We start from the raw sequence: 20,501 nt of genomic DNA, 5'->3' as shown, positions 1-20,501 counted from the left end.
CGAGATGGACATCACTACAAAAGCTCACAGATAAATAACACTTTAAAGAAACAGTTTCCACAGATCCAGTCACCTCCAAGGAGGAATGGCAGCACCGTGGGTGTCATTCCGTAGACAATTATCCAGCTGGAGCTCGCACCTGACCGAAAGAGCCTTTGCATCAAGATCTGGGGGACAATTCCACAATGGCCAAAGCAAAACAGTTTTGCTTGCCTTTTCCTTGCCTCTAACAGGCAGTATTTAGTCGTTGCCTCCAGCTATCCTTTGAAATGTAGATTATAAAATACCCACTGCCAGCATGGGCTGTAGAGATAAGAGGAGCACCAGGCTGAAAGTGAGGCTGTGTTGAATAGCCTGGTAGTTATGGAATATTGTCACATAGAAGGAAAGAGCAGCGTGTGTGTCAGCTGAGCAAGTGCTTCCAGCACTCCCACTGCCAGCAGCAATGCTTGATCAGCCAACCTGCACTTGGCAGCTGCAGGGCAGCTGATAACACATTCACTCCTCAGGTTGACAGCAGTTGCAATTCTGATTGCATCTCTGAAGTTCTTATTTACATTTTTTACTCTCTCCAGTAAGTCTCCACTTCCTTCCCCATTTCAGGAGGTTGCACTTAGGTATTTTTTCCACATATGCCTCAATGCAGAGACCGAGGGACTGGTTCACATAAGAAAAGCGAAACAATTAGGTAAAATACTTGCCAAAATAACTTTATTTCCTTTGTGCATTCAAATATATATAAACAGACTCTCTTAAACTTTCCAAGACAGCAGCATCTTATCACAAAAGAATTTTCTGAACTTAGCTACATTTTTAAAGTACCCAGTTCATGAGACCAGATTCTCTTTCTGCTCTCTAAGTACAAAATTAGGTATGAAGTTGAATTGCTTGGCAGAGACAAGCAAGATATTTTCTTTCATAAAAACCCAATTTCTTTGCAGCCTCATTTTGCAAGCAGAGACTATTAGGAGCAGATTCTTATTGGGCTTATGATGGGTCACTGGGATACTAAAATGCATCTATTCATTATCCTCTCACAGTGCCACACACACTTGTCAGAAATCAGGCTGACAACACTGGTACAGGTTCCTGGTTTTAAGGCTTGCCTTCTGCTTGGACTCAACCACTGCCTTTCTGGGGACCATAGCTGTGGATAGTGTTTCTGGTTAGGATGAGTTGGCACTTTGATACACAACAGGAAAGCTGTATGTAGAGTTTTCAACACCACCATAATCCATCAACAGCCAAGGCTGATGCATTAATAATCACAAAATAGTATTCAGGGTTTGCATTTAAGCAAAATGAAAATATGAAGGTTACTCCAGAGTGCTGGTCTGTTTTAATTCAAGCCCTGAGCCAAATATTCCTCTTTTAAATGACTGTCTTCAAAATGTCCTCAAGTAACTAAACAGGAACTGGCTGCAGTAGCAAATAATATATTGCCACTCCTCTGAGGAGGCCATACACTACATCTTCTAACTTTTAAAATTTGTTTAACATCTATAATTTCCTAGTTCTTTAAGTTAATGTAAAGCTTTAAAGAACAGTGGGTAATTCCATCTTGAGATGGCAATGTTGTTTAAGTAATTTCATCAATAAGAACTTGCTGTTCACCCTTAGGACATGAGGTAAGCACTGAACTCCTGGCACTCATAGCAAGCCACACTGTCCAAGACCCATTCCCGAGTTACCACGGCAACGTTGTTCTGCTGGTGGATTGCTGCAAGACACAAATGATACAGCTGTTATCAAGGAGTCCAAACAAGCTTAAGGTGAGTCAACTGATGTCTTTCAGAATAAGCTGTTTGCTTTATCTGTGACATTTAAAAAGCCTTGATAAAAACCAGTCTAAAAGCAGTGATGTGGCACTACCATTCCCTTTAGCAGGGCAGCTAATACTGCTGCTCCAAAGAGGAGCTGTTTGGCAACTGGCCAGGCAGGCAGCAGTGAACACAACATAAACACTAAAAGCAAAGAATGCAGTTGTTATCTTTTAATTTAGGATCTCAGTGATGGAGCTTAGGTTCCTGTCTGCCCAGACATACTGAGTATGTGACAAGCAATGAGTCTCATTAAGACAGAAGCAACAGAAAATTACTGAAGTGCTTTCAGTTATTCCTCATTCCAGGATCTTTTCATTTTCTCATTTTTCCAGTGCCATGGAAACAGCTGGGTTTTTTACATCATTGTCCTGCTCCCCAGTTCTGTTGGATTTCACTGTAGACTAAGTAGCTCCCATTCATTGGGGAACCCCACTCTCTCTGAGGCAGTCTGGATCACTTGCACTTTCAAAGTCTCAAGGTTTCTCCCAAACATTTTGCTTAAAAGAAAAAAATACAAAACTGTATCTGTTAAGGCTTTTTAACACAACTTTTCCAGACCAAGGGAATCGTGTTCCATCTGAGGCTTTCTCCTAGAACTTACTAGTCCTCCAAGGACACCTTTCCCCACCTTTTAAAAACTACTCAATTAGAAAAGTTTCTGTAAAGCTGATGATACACAGAGGACAACTGAGGCAATAGTTTTCATCTGCCAGAGTAACTTTTAAGACTCTACTGCTGATTCTTTAGACAATACACTTTGTCCTTCTAGGTTTTTCTTTCAAGACATACTTCCATCTCCAGATGCAGTAGAATTTTGATTCCTCTACAAACCTCTGATATTTAGCTATTAAAAGGACAAATGTGATAAAGACACTCAATGTGTACCAGAAAGCAGCTCATGACAGGGTTGCTTTACCTCTATAATCCGTGTTTTCCTTCCAAGCATCTGGCTGCACAACCATAACAGCAGTAGAATTCTAGGAATTTAAGATTAAAAAATAAAAATGCTATTGTTGTCTGTCCTTACATAATTCTCATTCTCATATCTATCTACAGAGAGCAATAACTAGGCTAACTCTGCTGCAGAGCATCACTTCAGAGAGGAACTGAAGAAGTATAGAGGGAGAAAGACATTCGTTCCTAAGATTCTTCTGTGATTTCTCTCCAGAAATGCTGTGACTACATTCAGGCACTAAAAGGCTTTCTGTGCTGGAAAGGGAGGCTCAGTGCTAATTTCAAGACAAATTAGTTATCTGGTCAACCTCAATCATTTCTCCACTACAAGGGGGCCTGTCTTCTAGGGAAGGTTGGCCAGGCCTAGAACCAAGGGACACTGCCAGGCTGCACAGACAGCTCCCAAAACTATGGGAGGGTAACATTCATCAACACTTACTGCTGTGTGTGTGAACAGATCAGGCTGCTTCACCACAGAGGCACCACACAGCTCCACCATCCACTCCAGATGTTCTGAAGAAATCAGATGAACAGTCAGTTACTTCAGTGTTTTAGATCACATTGAAGCTGACACTACTCCCAAAGCCCTCCTGTGTTTGTTCCATTCACAAACCACCATAATTTGAAAGAGATGTTAGCCTCGGTAGAAAATAAGTCCTTTCACTTTCAAGCCTGCTAGGGAACATCAACTCCCTCCTCCCTCATCCCCTAGTCAGGTCTGCACAAAACAAAACCCTAAAAAAAGCAATGGAACACATGCCCAAAACTTAAAGTCACAATTTATTTCCTCTTACCATAAGGATGCAAGACATGAAATGAAAATTAAAAGTCAGAAGTTAGAACTGTGATTATCTCTCATTAACAAAAGTAGCCAAAGTACTTAATTTCCACCAATTTGTTGAATTGGTAGTGAAGAAGATTAAGTCTCTCAAGTATAAGAGCCACAATTGAGGATCACTGCAGCAGGTGAAAGCACTGCATCCTTTTACAGCATCCATTGCATCCATTTACAGCAATTACTGTAAATGTCAAGAGATGTGAGCATATTTCACCCAGTCAAAAATAAAGTTATATTGGACAAATCAGAAAGTACCTGCTGAATTAACCACAAAAATGGGAAGTCAAGTACAAATATTTTAAGCAGGGAAATTATAGCTTAAATTTTCAAAACATGTAACACACTTTATTAAATCTTAAAAGTAAAAAAATGAAGCTCTCCTGAACAGCTTTTTCTTTTTATACTAACTACTGGCTTAGTTGTGTTTTGCTTTTAACACCTGCTCCTATAGACAGACAAGGATGTGTCAACTGCTAGAAAAAGGATGCTTAGGAGCTGCTTACTAAGACAGAAGAAAAAATGCTCAAATACAAGTGCTCAAGAGTATGGATCACAACTACCAGACAGCATGACATTAATGCTTTTCCTTCAGCACTAGAGAATCAGAGATAAACTAGATAAAAGGCCTAGTTTGAAATGCAAAATTGCTGGGGGGTGTCTGAGGACATCCAAAGAGAAAAGAACACCATTTCCACTCCATTTGGAGATACAAGTGGATAAAGTTCTTTACCTACACTTTACCCCCTTGTAGGTATTTTAAAACTTCCAGAGGAAAAGAGCTAAAAAGTTACCCAAGAAGAGGTCAAACGTAAAATTCTGGTGAATGCACAGCTCAAGGTATTTTTATGTTAACTATTCATCCAACTCCACTAAAATGACACACCTGTAGTCATATCAGTGAAAGGTCCATAGCAACAGATCTCAAAGTCTTTAAAGATCTGAAAAGCAAGGAACATGTTAAAGTTCATGTGGGGTTTTTAAAGGACAATGCTTAATATGCTGTTTTCAATGCACTTCCAGGGCTTGTCATCAAGTTACCTATTTCACAAAGCACATCCAAAGCTCTTTGTAACCTCCAAACCAAAAGAATATTAAAGACCACTAACTGTACGTTATAAAAAGATAGCACCCACTCCAAGCTTAGTGAGTCACTTCAGAATATCTGCTCTGCTGCTGACAGAGCTCACCTTTCATGTACAAAAATGCTTCATTTGTACAACTCTGTGTATACAGAAGAGCAGAGAAATTGGAAGGCATTCCAGACACTCAGCCAGCACAGCCACGTATCTGAAACGGAGCAGGACAGAGTTTGCATCCCATTTGTACCTTTTCAGTCAGAGCCTGTCTGGCCCTCTTAGGACCTTGGTGGTTCCGCCCATTAATTACATCTCCTCGAACTTCAAAGTTCTCCTGGAACATAACATAAGTAAGGAATCAGAAGCGAGAGAACACTTTCCTGTCAAAGTTCTGCATCAAAACAGGAAGATGGCAGATTTCAGAACTGAAAATCTATGAGTGTGTTCAGAATATGAATTAAAAGGCTTTGCAAAAGAAATGCTGGAGTAATGAAACTCCTGCAGCACCAGGCAATTTTTAAAGAAATAAATTATAGTCAACCTGTAGAGTAGTCTAGCAAACTAAATTCAAGAAGCAGCACACTCCAAAGACTATAATTGTCTTATCAATAAAGTCTTATTTGATAGAAATTATCTGTACATAACATTATTTCCTTAAGCAAAGAATAGATCTTTTGCTCTATGATATAATCTATTAATACCAGTAGAAATACTAAAAAATACATCTATAACCTATTAAAAAAACAATAGGGACTCATTATGTCTTCAATGCCAATGAACACATATAGCCTAAGTGTGGCTTTTGGTCCTAGCATTTGGTAAAATCAGAATCCCAGGTTTCAGAGCTAAAATTACATATTGAATGTTTAGACAATATCTGAGGTAACTGATAAGTCCATCATGTAACAGCATTACTTAACCATTTGACAGTTCACTCAACATAAAAGACCTACCTCATCCAGTATCCTTCTTTCTTTAAAAGACTGAATTATCCCTAAATAAAAAGATCAGAACAAGAAAAGTCATTTTATCCAGCAAAATGGTTCTTCCACTACCACTAGTCTGACTTCATTGCTATAATAAATTGAAGGTATTTGTACTAAAGGAGTACAGTATAACACTGAAAGAACTTAAAGAACTTTTTTACCTTTTATAAATAATACTAATTTTACACTAATTGATGCCATACTTTGCAGAGATTTAAATTAAGAGGGACAAAAGGGTTTTGCCACAGTGGGGAGCAATCCAGTGTGGCTATCTGAAAGCAGAAAAAGTATTCACAAGAGTAAGCAGCTTGATGCTGTTGTTTAAAAGAAAGTAAAATTAAAAACCACAAAGTATTTAGAAGAAACATTGCAAAACATCAGATGGCAAGACATGAAGAGATCCTTTTTCTTTCCTGTAACAAGTGAAGACTGCATTCATGGTAGAAGGGCAAAGACCATTTAGCTCCAGAACAAGTTACACATACACTGATAACTAACTACCCATTTTCCTCCTGCAATGCCCAGGAAGTACTTCAGTGTCCGTTCACACACCAGCTCCTCATCTGCAGGGCAAACAAGAATAAGAGCTCTTTTAGTTTTGCCATTAGCAAAACACCACAGGTCAGGTTATTTGTATGTAAAATCAAACATTTTTTGCAAAGTGCAGCAGCAAAATATCAAAACTATACAAAGGTTCCAACAATCCAGGGTCGTGATCCTACTAAACTGAAGGAAATGAGCAGAAACGAATCACTTGTACCTCTTAAAAATTATTCAATAAACATAAGAGGCAAGAAAAAGCACGATTTCTTTGGGAACTATCTTTGTTTTCTTTTGGTTGGTTCTGAGCTACTTCACATTAGTGTGCTGTAAACACCTGGAAGTTATGACCAAGCAGCTGGAGAAACAAATACGAAGTAACATTAACCTTGAATTACACAAGGAAAAACACAAAAAGGAAAAACATGCCCTCACACTGATTCTGTGAAACAGAAAGATTCACAAGCTTCAACAAAAAACTTACAATGGAGAAAACAATCAGTACCTTTTCCTCAAACTTACTGAAATTTATTGCTGACCTGTCTGCTTGTTGGTTAGACTAAAGGTAAAATTCTATATGGTCTGTCAATACAGGATTTGGTCCCATAGCTCCCAACAAACCTGTTTTCATTACGACATGGGTTGTTCCTTCGGTAATGTGATTAGATAAAGTGCTCTGAGTTTTTTTCACAAACTTCTGGACCACCAACTGAAAAGCAGTTAAGAAAATTAATAGTTAGCAACAGTTTTAAACCCCCCCAGCAGCCCCAGTTTGTAGGAGCATAATGTCACAGGACAGTTACTTTAAAGTAACAGTTTTTTGTGTTGGCACACAGAATGTACATTTCCTTAAGTCAGGTTTGGCACCATTCAACAAACTAAAGTAAAGCAGAGCTCTTGGTTTGTGTTTTATAACCCAAAAGCCAAATTCTTCTGGAAGTTGAGTGCAAAAACAGGTTATCAGCAACTTAGAATTATTACTTACAGAAATGCTCACTATGGATCAGAATTTGGGTGAAGCAGCATCACCTGGAAACACTAACTGAACCAAACACCCACACAGCCCCTCCCCACCCCCTTGCCTTTCTAGAAGTCCTCTGGTTTTGGAATCATGTGTTTTCCCCCCCAGACATCAGGGATCATTTAAAAAGTTCAAACTTCACTAAGCTTAACAGTGCCATTACAGGCAGCATTCTCACAGTCTTAGGAATGATAAAGTTTGACTTAAGTTGCTGCATGACTCACCTGCAATTCTTACAAGAGTTGTTTTATTATACTTAGAGATCTCTCTATTGAGGACTATAGCAGTAATCAGGAATCACTTAACTAGTGATCTCAAAATTCTGGAATTTACTTACAAGCTCACTGTGATTCAGACCTGATGCCACAATTGACATTTCTTTCCTCTTAGTCACAACTGGACTTGTAGCATTTTCTTTCCCAGTTGCATTGTCCAGAACAGGTGCAGGAAAACAAACACTTTTCTTCAATTTGTGTCCTGGGCCACAACTTTTATCAGTGTTCTGAGGTATGACAGGCTCATCTGTGGCTTCTGCAGTTTGAGGGGTAAAAAGCCCTACAGAAGAGGAAGGGTTATTTGGACTCTGGGTCACATTTCCAAAAAGATCTGATGAGACAGATGCGCTGTTTTGCCTGGTCCCAGATTTCTGCTCCTCTGCATTTTCTGAAGGAAAAGAGAAATTACCCCTTGAGAAAATTGCATCTCTTTCTTGTAGCCATGGTAGAAGGGTGTTGCTCTCTCTTTTAGGTTTAAAATCTGCAGTTACTTCCTCTCCTTATATGTTTATCACTTCATCTTTGCCTCTATCATTACTTTTTCCTGATCTATTGGCAAGACACTAGAACACCTGTGAAACTTTCAGCAGTGTATTTGTCAAAGCGTGTGAATTTAGAAGTGAGACAGAAAAACTCCTAAAACTGTCAAAATGCTGTCACACTGCATTTGATGGGCAGCCATACATCTGGGCTACCAAACAAAGCAGTAACACCTTTTTAAAATGACCAGGAACATATAAATCAAAATCCTTGATTTACAGGAAAAAGTTGTACCTTGCTGATGTATAATAACATGAAGAGAACAGGAGAAAACCACCAGAAATAAAAATGCACTGGGTTTCTCTTAAATGTTACCTGCTTCAAGCTGACACTGCCTGTATTCTTGCACTGCTTCCTGCACAGGTTTTGTCTTTTCAGAGGGACTTTCATTCTTTAGAACACTGTCACACTCAAGGCCTTTCTCCAGATCTGATCTCTGTGTTGAAGATGATTTAGAAGATGGAAGCAACAATTCTGGAGACCTTGAGAGAAGGAAATTGATTTTAATACCTTTTTCACTCTAAATATCAGAAAAATGTAGCAACAGTGAAACTCCTGTAATTTCTCAGAAGCTCAGAGATATTTTAAGATTTTTTTAAAATAAAAATTTAGAAATAAACATAAAAGCCCCCAAACTCCAAACAAAACCATTGACCTTTTTCCTTCTCTCATTTGATCCATTTCAAATGTTCCTTCAGTACCAGCATGTGGCGGTTCCCTATGGACAGGTAAAGCTTCACAGTTCTGACTTCCATGCTGCTTTAGCACTGCTTCAAGCACAGCCATTTCCTGCTGAAGCTTTTTCAGGCTATTTTGCATAGCATTCTTTTGCTGCAAAGGAGGCACAAGAATGCCAACATTAGCAAACTCAGGATGAATTTCTTTAACACTCGAAAATCAGAAATAGCAGAAGTTTTGAATTAGTTTTTGCCACACATTCAAAAGGTGACCGTGGTGCTTTTACTGGAACAAATAGTGCACACACCTCACATCAGAAGCAAAACCACCCAACCAACCACACACACGTTTTGCCAGTCATGTTATCTCAGTTTCAGTGTCTCAGGGTTTAATCATTCAGAAAAGAAAACAACCCAACTCCTGCACAAATTCACTTAAAAGTAATTTTGTCCAAACCGCATTAGTAGTTCAATACATGAAATTCATTATTAAATTTTAAATTGAGTCTTCATTTTCCACCATTACTACAAGCCCCAAAGATCATTTAAAGGACTAAAATATTTCGTAATATTCTTCCTTATGTTCCCCCTCAAAAATCACATTATTAAAAACATGCCATAGGCAGGTCCTCATAAGAACAGCTCAGGGTTTCAAAGGATGTTTTTAAAAACCCAAGCCCTTTACTTTACATGATGAAGCAATTTCCACAGAACTGAATATTCCATTTGTAGCTCCAGCACTGGCACCGTGTGGAGCCTCTTTGTTACTGAACCCATAAAAAGCCCCAAACAAACAGAAAACCATCACCACACCACAACCCCAAATTCCCCACCCATACTGCCATTAATCCATTCAGAGCAGGCACATCCCAGTATCTCCATCCATGAAGATACATTAGGTAGCAATTCCCTGCCAGCTGATTACATTTTACACTGATGCTGTAAACAGAAGCACCCATAAAGCACAGAAATTAAATTCACTTTCCTTTGACATACATAAAGCCCATAGGGCTGGTAATACTGAAGAGAGATTTGGCATAAGACTCACCTTAAAGTCACAAAGGACAAAAGAAAAAAAAACCCAAAGCAAAGCAAAAAAACCCAAGCCCCTAACCCTCAACTGAAACCCCACCCCAAATCACCCAATACATAAAGTCAGGCCCCTGAGCAGCATTCAGGGTATTAACAGCAGACAAAAAATACACTGCTAGACACACCTTTCATTAGACACTGCCTGCTGGGACTTGTATCTATAATATTCTAATATAGAATGGTTTGATTTATTCTGATATGGAATTATTTGATTTAACCTTTACACATAGCAGACAAGTCTCTGTGCTTCTAAATATCTACTGTAACAATTCTAATCCTTATCACCTAATCCTTATAAATTCCTATCATTAAAGCTTCTAAATATAGGGACTGACATTTCCAGCACTGGCCAAGTGTGGAGATGCATTAATTAGCATCTCCCACAATTAAGCCCTGTAACCAATACCACATAAGCTGTGGCCATTGCAGTGTAAGGTGAGGCAAAGTTGGAAAAGTAATGGCATAGAAGCAACTCTACAGTTCTTCATTAATTATGCTTTTGGAAGTAATGTAGTGACAAAGAATTATGATGAAAGAAGTTTTCCACTGTATTGACTTCACAGCTTTCATGTGCTTGCTTATCTCCTAGAATGTAAGCTGCTTCCAGCATTTAGTGCATGAACTCACCTGTGTAGTGAGGATTTCACCCTGAGAGAGTGGTCCACATGAATCTTCTACAATACTTATTTCGCTGTCGTATCCAGATGCTTCACCTTGAAGAAGGTGGAAAAAAAACCCCCTTGGGTTAAAGAAAATCCCACCAAACAACAAACCAACCAACATTATCTCTTACCATGCAGAGGGTTTTAGAGAACTAATAACTATAACTCTAAAGTGACAAGTTTTGAAAATGTTGAAGTTAGAAGGACAGATCTACTTTAAGTGAGCATTTCAAAGAATACCATGTCACACACAGGAGAAAGTAAACAGAATTCTGTGTTTCAACAGTGATAGAAGAGTCCTAAACATTTACAAAGGCCATAAAAAGGTCAAAATATTCACTACAAAATCCTACAGCCAATTTCATCAAACATTTCATCTGGGGAAAAATCTTGGATAGGCTGTGAAGTTTTGCTGATGATGCAAGTACCACATTGCAGTAACAGAAATAGCATTTCCCTCAAAAATAAATTCCCATTAGACAGTCAGCCTCTAATGCCCAGTCTGTTAATTTGTGCTCTGAACAAAGAACACTGGAAGAACATAATTTTCAGGGAACAAACCACTGAGGGTTTTTGTTTGATTGTTTAAGGTAGATACATTCCTCTAGGAGACCAAGCACCCCATAAACACAGAACAAAGTTCCCATGCAAACACCAAAAACCTCAGTGTAAGGACATTATAAACACAGCTGCAGAGATAAAAATCTTGATTTGTACCTAGGTTTGCTCCCATGTCTGGGTCTTCTTGGCATTCATCTTCAGTTCTCTTCAGCCCTCCATCACAATTTTGGAAAGTCTCTTCACTGTCATTCACACTGCTCATTTGTTTGGATACATGAGCTTCTGGTAAATGCTTCTTCAGCTCTTGTGCTCCATTAACTGATTCCTCAGACATGTTGGACTGGGAAGAAAATAAGTTGACAGAGCATTCTGATTCCTGGCTTGGTGAAACACACACGTTACTATGGGCAGCTTCAGGCACTTTCTGCACAACATTGTCATCATTACTCACACCGTGAGGAAACGTGTTGGGACTCACTGGAGACTCTACCACAGATGTCATTTGTTTATCACTCTGCAAAGGTGTGCTTGCTGATTTGCTGAAGATTAACGTCTGAAAGCATGGTAAGTCTTCATCCTCGCAGGACTCTTCATCTGAAGATGGCAGTTTCTGCACTCGCCTTCGAGACTTGTGAATGCCTCGAGATCTTGGCTTAGAACTTGCATTTCTATTGTGCAGTTCTTTTCCCAGGGCACTGTCACTTTTTACAAACACTGCAGATTGCTCTTTCCTATCAGCTTCACATAAGCTGGTGTTCTCTTCAACATCAGAGCACAGCAAGCCATCAGGAGTTTCAGACAAACCTGTAAGATCACTGTTCCCTCTAAGAGGTTCTTCTAGAGCCTCTGCAGCTAAACACTCAGGCATTGCTGTGCTAACAGTTTGGGCTGCTTGTTCTTCATTCCCCTTTACACATTTTCTTTCTCTTTTGCTACTTTTTGTCCTAGTGACTACACAGCTGAATTCAGCAGGGCTTTGCTGACAAGTTGCAGGATAAATAACTGATTTGGATTGAAAATGTAGAGTTGGTCCTTTGCAATCAACAACTTCAGTCTCTCCTGCTTGATTGCTTTCTGAACTGAAGCCTGTTTCCTGGCCTGTGCTTAAATCCATTTCTTTGGAATCATGCTTTTCTGTGTTACTCTGATCACTCTGGCTTCTATTTTTCATGGCATTCTGTCTCAACTCACTTTCTATCCCTATCTCAGTTGACACTGGCTTTTCATGGCCCTGCTCTTCTTGTAGCAATCTGGTTTTGTCCTCAGTCTGAGCAGTCCCTGTTCTTGTCACTGCTGCCAGAGTCCCTTCCCCTGCAGCCTGTGAAATATAATTCCTGTGCTCTCCTGTGCTGACAACAAAGGAAGACACACGATCAACATGGGCAGACTCACAGGTCTTAAGCTTCTCTTGCTCAGAAACCCTGCTCAAGCTTTGAGCAGCTGTTTTCTCTTCTTGCAAGCTTTCTGGTTGTAATTGTTTGCTATGTTTATTTTCTCCCTGAGCAGCACATGATAAAGTTTCAGAAGCAGGACCTTCCACTGCATGTGCCTGCCTGGGAGTCTGAAAAAGGCTAAAGGATGAGCGCTTTGAATGCCTAAATATATTTCGCAGATACTGCGTGTCTAATTCACTGTCTTCAGCCTCCTTAGTCAACTCCAAAACATTTTTAGCCATTGGCAACTTGTCAGTTTTGAAGTCTCCTGGAACACTCTGTGAATCATGCCCACACTCCTGGGGAAAGGCAGTATGTGATTCAGTCGTCTCTTCAGTCTGGTGAGAAGCAGTTTGCACAGCAGTCACTGAAGGAGGTTGCAGGAGGAGAGGGCTACCTTGTATTTCTCTGTCTTGAGAACTTGTGTGAGGTGCAGTGGGACCACAGTTTGAAGGCTGACGTGAAGGACTGAACAGACTTTTCCCAGTTTCTGCAGTGTCAGATAAATTCTTTAGACTAACCTGCATTTCATTTGCTTCCAGATCACCTCCCTTCAAATTAGTGGCTGGCTTGTAACTCAACGTATCTCGAGGCTCACACAGGTCTTTGCATTCAGCAGAGTCAGCTACCACATTCCTTTGGCCTCCAGAGGCACACCTTCCATGATCACTGTTACTCTTTCTTGCTCCCATTAGTCCTTTTCTTGTTTCTTTTGTCATTTCCTCAGTAAGTAACTGAAGCCTTCTGCTGCGTCTGACTTGCTTTTGCTCAGAATCGACTTTCCTGGGCTCTCCACTGCTTGGATAGCTATCAATCTGTGGCTCAGCTGGATCAGGGAAAACAGAGCTTCTATCCACTACTAACTGTAGAGCACACATAGTTCTACTAGAATGCCTGCATCTTTTTGCTGCAGAACTTCTTTTTTTGGTGCTTTTCTGATCACAGTTATACATTTCTAGTTCCCCATCACAGTGCTTGCCAGTGACCTCCTCAGTAGCTTTCTTCCATGTGGATCCTCCTGCTTCCTCAAGTTCTGTTAGTGTATTATTTGCTCTATTCTGAGAAAGGTGACTCTCATTAACAGCAACACTTTCATCACATCTTTTCTTTTCAGCATCTCCAAGGCAGCAATTAACACTTTGAGGGCCCCCATCTGCCTCTTCTGTATCTTTTTTCTTGATAAAATCCTCAGGTTGCAGGACACAGGCAGTCTTCCTTTTTCGTTTGAGTCTGTCTTTGCTGAAATTATTCAGGCACTTATCAGCAGCCACATCTTCCTTTCTTGTGGTAGGTAAAATGTCTTTTAAGGCAGAAGGGGGATTTGATTTCCTCTCTCTCTTGTATGTTTTTCCAAATATTTTGTCTTTGATGTCATCTGCTGTTTGTTTTTTTGACCACCTCTTGTTTCCTTCAACTGCTGCAATTTCCATGGAATCTACCATAAGGTCAGTCTTTTCTGAAATACAGGACTCTTTATCTGATAAACACAGATCTCCTTCACCTGAAACATCAGCTGATACAGCAGACTCATCCAGGGAAGAACTGGAAGACAGAATCTCATTGCTTTTTGAAAACCATTCATTGACTTTCTGAATGCTCCGCTTCAGTCTCTTCTTGGAGACTTTATTCAGGGTGGCAGAGTGAAGTGTCTCTGGCTGGTGTAGCTTCTCCAGAGGAAGCTCTTTGTCATGGGAAGAGTCATTCTCAGGTTCATATGCCTCTACAGCTTCCACGTTTTGTACATCAGCATCCATTTCCTTGTTTTTATCCAGCCTGCCCTCTGAGCTATCTTCTGAATCAAACTCTTGGTTTTTACTGTTGCACTGGGTTTGCTTTCCACCCATTTCTTCTGAGTTCTTAAAGAATGATGTGTCCCCGTTCACTGTGGGACTGGCAGCACCTATTCTGTCACGCTGCTCTGGGAGTAGGTCTACAGCAAGAACATTTAAAGCAGAACTCTGGCATTCAGTCACATTCACTTGGTCAGGTTTGGCACATTCAGTGATGCTCTGAGTGCTTTTCTCGCTCAAGCCTTCCTTTGAGAAATCCCTTTTACCTGTCAGATTTATAGGTATTGTAAATTATTAAGCTCTATTTTACACACACAAGCACAATAACAGGCTTAATGGCTACTTTGTTTTAAAAGAAGTCTTCTTTCCCCCCAAACCAGAATATTACACTGCACAAATCTCCCTCTAAAAAAGGCAGAAAGATCTTATTACATGTTCTTCTAATTTTTCACATGTATTACCAGCCAGTGCTCTCCATTTGTACTGTAGGTTATAATATGGCTCATGTAGAATAGATTTAGTTTTGTACTTTGATCAAGTCACTTATTTTTCCTTTCTGTTCCTGTGTATAGAACATCCACATTTTAAGTCTTTGTCACCACAACAACACACCTATGATATTTGGTAGTGTTATTTCTTTAGCACACAGCTTGTCAGGCTGCACGTTGCAAGAATTTTCACTCCCTTTCTCAGCACTCTCAAGTTCTTCTAGCCTTTCTTGAGAAGAAATCTGATCTGCTGCTTTGTCTTCAAACCTGTTGGGAAAAGAAATCTAATTTCATTACAGATAAAGCCACAATAGACTGAGTAGAAGATGATACTCATTTTTCCCTTTTTGCCCTCTGAAATAGTTTCTGGAGAAGTCAAGCTGCATGATTGACACTCACCAAAACTAGATCCCTTCAGAGTTTCAGGCCATTTCTTTAAAATATCCTTTCTTGCAACCCTGAATTTAATAATTACTTTCTAAAGCACAGTATCTACTTTTCTATAGAAGATCTACATAAGCAACAAAACATTTAAAAAACAGTTCTAAAGCATGCAATATGGCAAACTGCTGGAATTCAACTACCCATTCCACCCTAATGCCCTCAAAGCTGAAAATCATTTGTCAGTTTAAGAATTACATCAGTCCTATGCTAAGAAACTAGAACACAGGAAATGAGAAGACTGAACTACTGTCTTCAGAAAATATGAATTCCTTATTCACCTTTACTTACCCAGTTTTGCTTGCCTGTTTAAAAAACTCCTCAGATGATTCAGAGCCTGAAAACAAATCAGCTGTTACTCTGGCTGGAATGATTCAGAGAAAGGTGACTTGCCAGATTCAGTGCCTATCATCACATACATACCTAGACCTTTCTAGAGCTAGATGCTTTCAACTTTTAGCAGATGAAATCAAGTTCAATTGTGAAGTATTTTACCTAATTATAATGATTTATATGTATACATAGCTACATGACTCCAGCATAAAATTGTGTTTAAATACAGTGACTGGTAACTAAGAGTTAATTAGCTGAAAGTTAGTTTCTGATTTCTAAATTTATACACAAAACAACTATTAGTATTTAGAATTTTGAACTGGAAGTCAGAGAAATATATTCAAATGTCTGCCTCAGACCCTTTGATCCTGGCACATGCAATAAGGAAAGAAGTGAGGAAACAAACTCTACCCGCTAAAAGCAGCAATTCCTTCAAGGAACAGGATAAAAAATAAGCTATGCATGGTATCTGTCTTGTTTCTCACAGCAGTCAGCATCAGATAAAATAAAATTCTGAAAAGCTAGGATAAATAGCAATAAAATATTGATTTCTCAAATAGATTTCACTCTCATCTCAAGCATTGGCAACAAGGCTTAGCATTCTTCAGAAAGCAGCAGCCACCTTTAGCTGTAACAGCTAGAATTTTTTGCTCATCTGTAAACATCTTCTCTGGATCTCGTACACCAAGGCTTAAGGGTTCACTATAGCAGTGTTATTTGCCACGATATAATAAGTTATGTAAAAAACCCTTCTGATTAACCAACTGGGAATTGTCCATAACTTTTGGCTGTTAAGGAGAAATTAGTGTTTATAATCACCTACATAACCATACATATGATTATGATGAACATAATCACCTTTCACTACTTTGCAAGCATTGTACACAAGATCAATTAGTGTGGATTCACAACAGATCTTACCAAACTCCATATAAATACCCTTTGAAGAGTCACATTTCTGGGGTTTGTTTCTTGGACGACACGTTTTGGTCTCTGTGAGCTGAATATTCACATTAGCTTCCTGCTGACAGGAAAATAGAAATGAATAGTTATTTTTAACAGTGGTGTATTAAAAAACCCCCATAGCTATTTAAACTTCAGCAGGGGGCTGATATAAATACTTAGTTCACATGCATTGGTAGCTTCTATGCACAATACAGTACAAGTAATTTATCATTTTGATATCAGTAATGAAATGTGTCAACAGAAACAACGTGTCATGCATTTAACAGATCAAATCATTGCAAATTTGATCTTACATTCTGTTTTGTCTAACATTCTACTCAGCATTAAGCAGATGAAAACAGAAACAACATGCCATGGACAGTCACACACACAGCAATTACCCCAAGCTGGGTAATGCCTTATGAATCCTAAGACATAGTCATGATCTTACCCCTAAAAAGATGAAACCCCTACATTTTAAAGCAGCCTTATAAAACAAGCAGGTTGAACAAGTTTTCAATCCTAGTTTCAGTAACAGACTGTATTATGGCAATATTATGTACAAATTCAGGTCAAACATCTTTCTCAAGTAAGTCCAGAATACAAAAATATATAGATCTCCTTGTGCAGAATATTACTCAAGTCAAAGAGCAACCTGAGATCAACCCAAAATCTCCTACTTCATTCTTTTATTTATATGCATGTATACACATTGCAAATACATTTTAAACAATCCACAAAAATAAAATGGGAAAAAACAGTTACCAAGGTGCAGTTTTCTTGTCCATTCCCTTTAGCACTTTTTCTCCTGTTTCTGAAGCCCTTACTTTGGATGACAGAACTTTCTTTACACAGGGACTCAGGAGCAGTGGCTTCCGTGGATGTTTTAGGAAAGCGATGACTCTTTAGAACTAAAAAAGTTATTAGGTAAAAAACCCAAATTTTTTTACAGTGAGTATGACAAGTATTATACAGTAATGAAATGGACTTGTGTAGACCCTATGTGCTTAGTGCATATACAGCTAAAACATGTTTATCCAAGAAAGAAATCTTGTTGAATTACTAGTCTGATCATTCTGAGTACTCTTCAAGTAGTAAGTAAAAAGCCAACTAGTTTTCTCAACCAATTTTGGTTAGCTAGATAATCTAGCAAGAACAGGATCTCATTCTAGTGACTTTAGAATGGCCGAGCAAGTTAGAAAGAATTAAAAAATAAAGTCTGTTTTTTATAGCACAATATACAAAACACTACCATCTGCCCCCAGCCACAATGTCTTGTTTACCAAAATATAAACAGGCACATGCCTGACTTACCAATACCCTACCAGCACCCTTAACAAGGCACTGAGTTCCAGAAAGGGCAAATTTGGACTCCCTGAGGATCTGAGTTAACAAACACTGCTACATCACCTGCTAATTCAGGCTCTGGAACTGTTTAACAAATTAAAACCACAAGGCTGGGCATAATCAAAAGCAGGACCTTTGTTAACAGTTACAGATTAAACATTATTTGATAAACATTCAGCCGTATTTCAGGAACTGAACATAAGATTGGCCAGAGTCATCAAACACACAGTAAAACTGCTCAAGAGATTTTCCTGAGAACATCTTGGAAACTTAATGGAACTTATGCTTCTACGTCCAAGAAAAAAACCTTTTGATAATTCTTCCCGTATTTATTACTGCACAGTAAATGGGTTACCTTATAAATAAATAATCACGATATGCCAAAGCCTTATTTTAAAAAAGACTGGGGGCATACATTCACAACACTTACACTTCACTCCAGTGTCAAGCTCAAAAGCACGGATAGTCTCCAATAATCCTTCAATTAGTTGCTTAAATCTGGAATTTTCTTTCAGACTTCTGAAATAACATCAGTACTTCAGTCATTTTAAGACAAATGAACAGGTTAACTATAAATGCCTCTAGAATTTTGGCTGAACAACAACAACAAAAAAAAAAGGGTAAAACTCCAAAGTGGAAGATGAGACAATGAGAAATTGTTGCCAAGGAATAACAACACAATTCCCCCAAACAACCATTTCTATGGGAATTAAAACTACCACAAAAGTGAACTATCATATTTTTCCTCCTGGAGGTTTAGTAGAGAGAAATCAGTCGCAAGAATTAAACACTGACATAGCACAGACATTTGTTAAGAGAGGTGTGATCACCTGGAAAACAGCTTACATTGAGGTAAGGGAGTACATTTACTCCTTTAGAAATAGACAGCTTACTTAATAACCACTTTTTCTTCTGTATTTCAGTCTTAGGTTAATATATTTTAAGACTATTGAACTCCCCAGAGTTCAAACATCTCAGCCTCCAGCCCCCTTACAAAGATGCATTCCTCACCTCTTGGTAACTTCAGTCTTACACAGAGGACACTCTGCCACACCTTTTTTCTTTTTACTGATAAGTTTGAACATGCAGAACCTAAGAAAAAAGAACACTTGTGATGGTAACAGAAGAAGGATTTTGTTTTCCCTAAAACTGAGTATGCACATTCACCTCTTAGCAGTAATCAAGTATGTATTCTTGTTCTGGTGTCACAGTGAGTTAATTGATCCCCTTTGACACACTCGTGAAGCTGCAGTTCTCTTTTCTACAGAATTGACTTTTTCCCCTAAAGTAGCTGCACGTGAAGTTACCAAACCACAGTATACATACATGATTAGCACTGAAGAAATATATATAGAAATTAAAACCGGTATATATGAAATTAAAAATTGTAAAACCAAAAAAAATTATATATAGAAATTAAAAATTGCATTGCACCTGCAAGTTTTCAATCCTACCTGCAGAATATGTGATCACATTTTGTTGAAACAGGTTCTTGTACCACATCCAAACTACAGAAAGAAAAACAAAAACACAGAAGTTGTAGACACTAGGGGGCCAGACTGCAACCAGAACCTTTGCTATTTCAGCATTTGTTTGCGCTAAAGAACTACAGACCTCATTTACCTTTCAGAAACAAAAGGGACAAAACCCCACACTGCTCTACAAACAATACTCTAATCCAATCAGATACATTTTCTTCCCCCGCTGAATAGAGGACTGACACATTTAGGTTCTAATAGAAAAGCAAAATTTACAAGAACATAAGAGCAAAATACAAGCTTTTTTTCTTGCACTTTCTCATTTGAGCCCCACAAAACATCAGTATGTTTAGCCCTAAGCACAAATCTCCTTGCTTTCTGGTAAGCCATAGAACTGACAAAGCATATTCCCCCAAAATCTCCAAAAGATTAACTACACTGATATTATTTCCCGGCATACCATATTGGGCACTCCAAGTTCTTCTGCATAGCTGAAAGCACATTTTGTACGTGCCCAACAGTGATCACTGAGAAGTCCATCCTTCACATCCAAAAATACTCTACAGAAGAAAAAAAAAAAAAATCAGCTTTGTTTCTGCAAAAAATTCTGTTGCATCCCATGACTACGCTTCCTCCTGCACGGCTCTGCTCTAACCTGCAGAATGGTATCAAACACGTTGCTGTTATTACTTGAGCAAGACTTTACAGTACAGAGTTCTTACTCTGAATGTTTACAGGTAAAACCTCTCCAGTGTTGCAGCCAAAGGAGCGCCCAGAAAGGGTTTAGAGCAGCAGCCTTCAGGAGGAGCTCAGTAAACGCGCAGAGCACAAAACGGCAAAGGAGAGGGGCTTGCTAGGCGGAAAAACACACGAAGTAGAGAAGACGGCGAACGTGCTTATGCAAAGGACCCTGGGCGTACCCACACGAGCCAGCACAGGCGAGACCCCGCAGCAAATGCCCCAAATCCTGGAAATAAAGAGAAACCACTTGAGCTTCCCGCGGCGGCAGCTCGGGGCCGGCCGGGCCCTGCAGCGAGGCCTGTGGGCAGTCCGAGGCGAAGCGTCCTAGCACGGGCGGAGAGAGCGCGGGTAAGCGCGGGGCAGCGCCGGTGCGGCCGCCAGGACCCAACCGGGGCCGCCTCGGGGCCGCCTCAGCGCCGCTCCCGCCTCGGGGCCGCTCCCGCCCCAGCACCGGGGCCGC

At 39.5% G+C, this 20,501-nt stretch overlaps 1 protein-coding gene across 6 annotated transcripts; it reads right to left on the bottom strand.

Moving 5' to 3' along the window:
• Positions 1-689: 689 nt before the first annotated feature.
• On the bottom strand, positions 690-20,446 carry BRCA1 (BRCA1 DNA repair associated). Of its 6 annotated transcripts, none has more exons than XM_042027804.1 (22): positions 20,221-20,446; positions 19,761-19,860; positions 19,277-19,330; positions 18,834-18,914; positions 18,253-18,341; positions 17,241-17,386; positions 16,452-16,554; positions 15,489-15,534; positions 14,881-15,023; positions 11,202-14,534; positions 10,450-10,535; positions 8,709-8,884; positions 8,369-8,535; positions 7,576-7,901; positions 6,839-6,926; positions 6,163-6,240; positions 5,645-5,685; positions 4,942-5,025; positions 4,499-4,553; positions 3,217-3,290; positions 2,740-2,800; positions 690-1,720 (listed from the first exon to the last, which is right to left on the bottom strand). In XM_042027804.1, exons 2-22 carry the CDS (start codon positions 19,838-19,840, stop codon positions 1,617-1,619), a joined length of 5,415 nt encoding a protein of 1,804 aa, XP_041883738.1. In that variant the 5' UTR covers positions 19,841-19,860; positions 20,221-20,446; the 3' UTR covers positions 690-1,616. The 6 variants fall into 6 exon arrangements, with proteins under 6 accessions (XP_041883738.1, XP_041883739.1, XP_041883741.1 ...); XM_042027805.1 differs by having other exon boundaries at positions 20,225-20,446; XM_042027807.1 differs by lacking the exon at positions 20,221-20,446 and adding an exon at positions 20,023-20,210.
• Between the last annotated feature and the right edge of the window lie 55 nt (positions 20,447-20,501).

Source organism: Corvus kubaryi, unplaced genomic scaffold (assembly GCF_017639235.1).
Source record: "Corvus kubaryi isolate FWS band 111438036 unplaced genomic scaffold, C.kubaryi_AGA036_p1.0 37301, whole genome shotgun sequence".
Classification (NCBI taxonomy): domain Eukaryota; kingdom Metazoa; phylum Chordata; class Aves; order Passeriformes; family Corvidae; genus Corvus; species Corvus kubaryi.
Note: the sequence above shows the minus strand (reverse complement) of the source record. Positions and strands in the feature narration are given on the sequence as shown.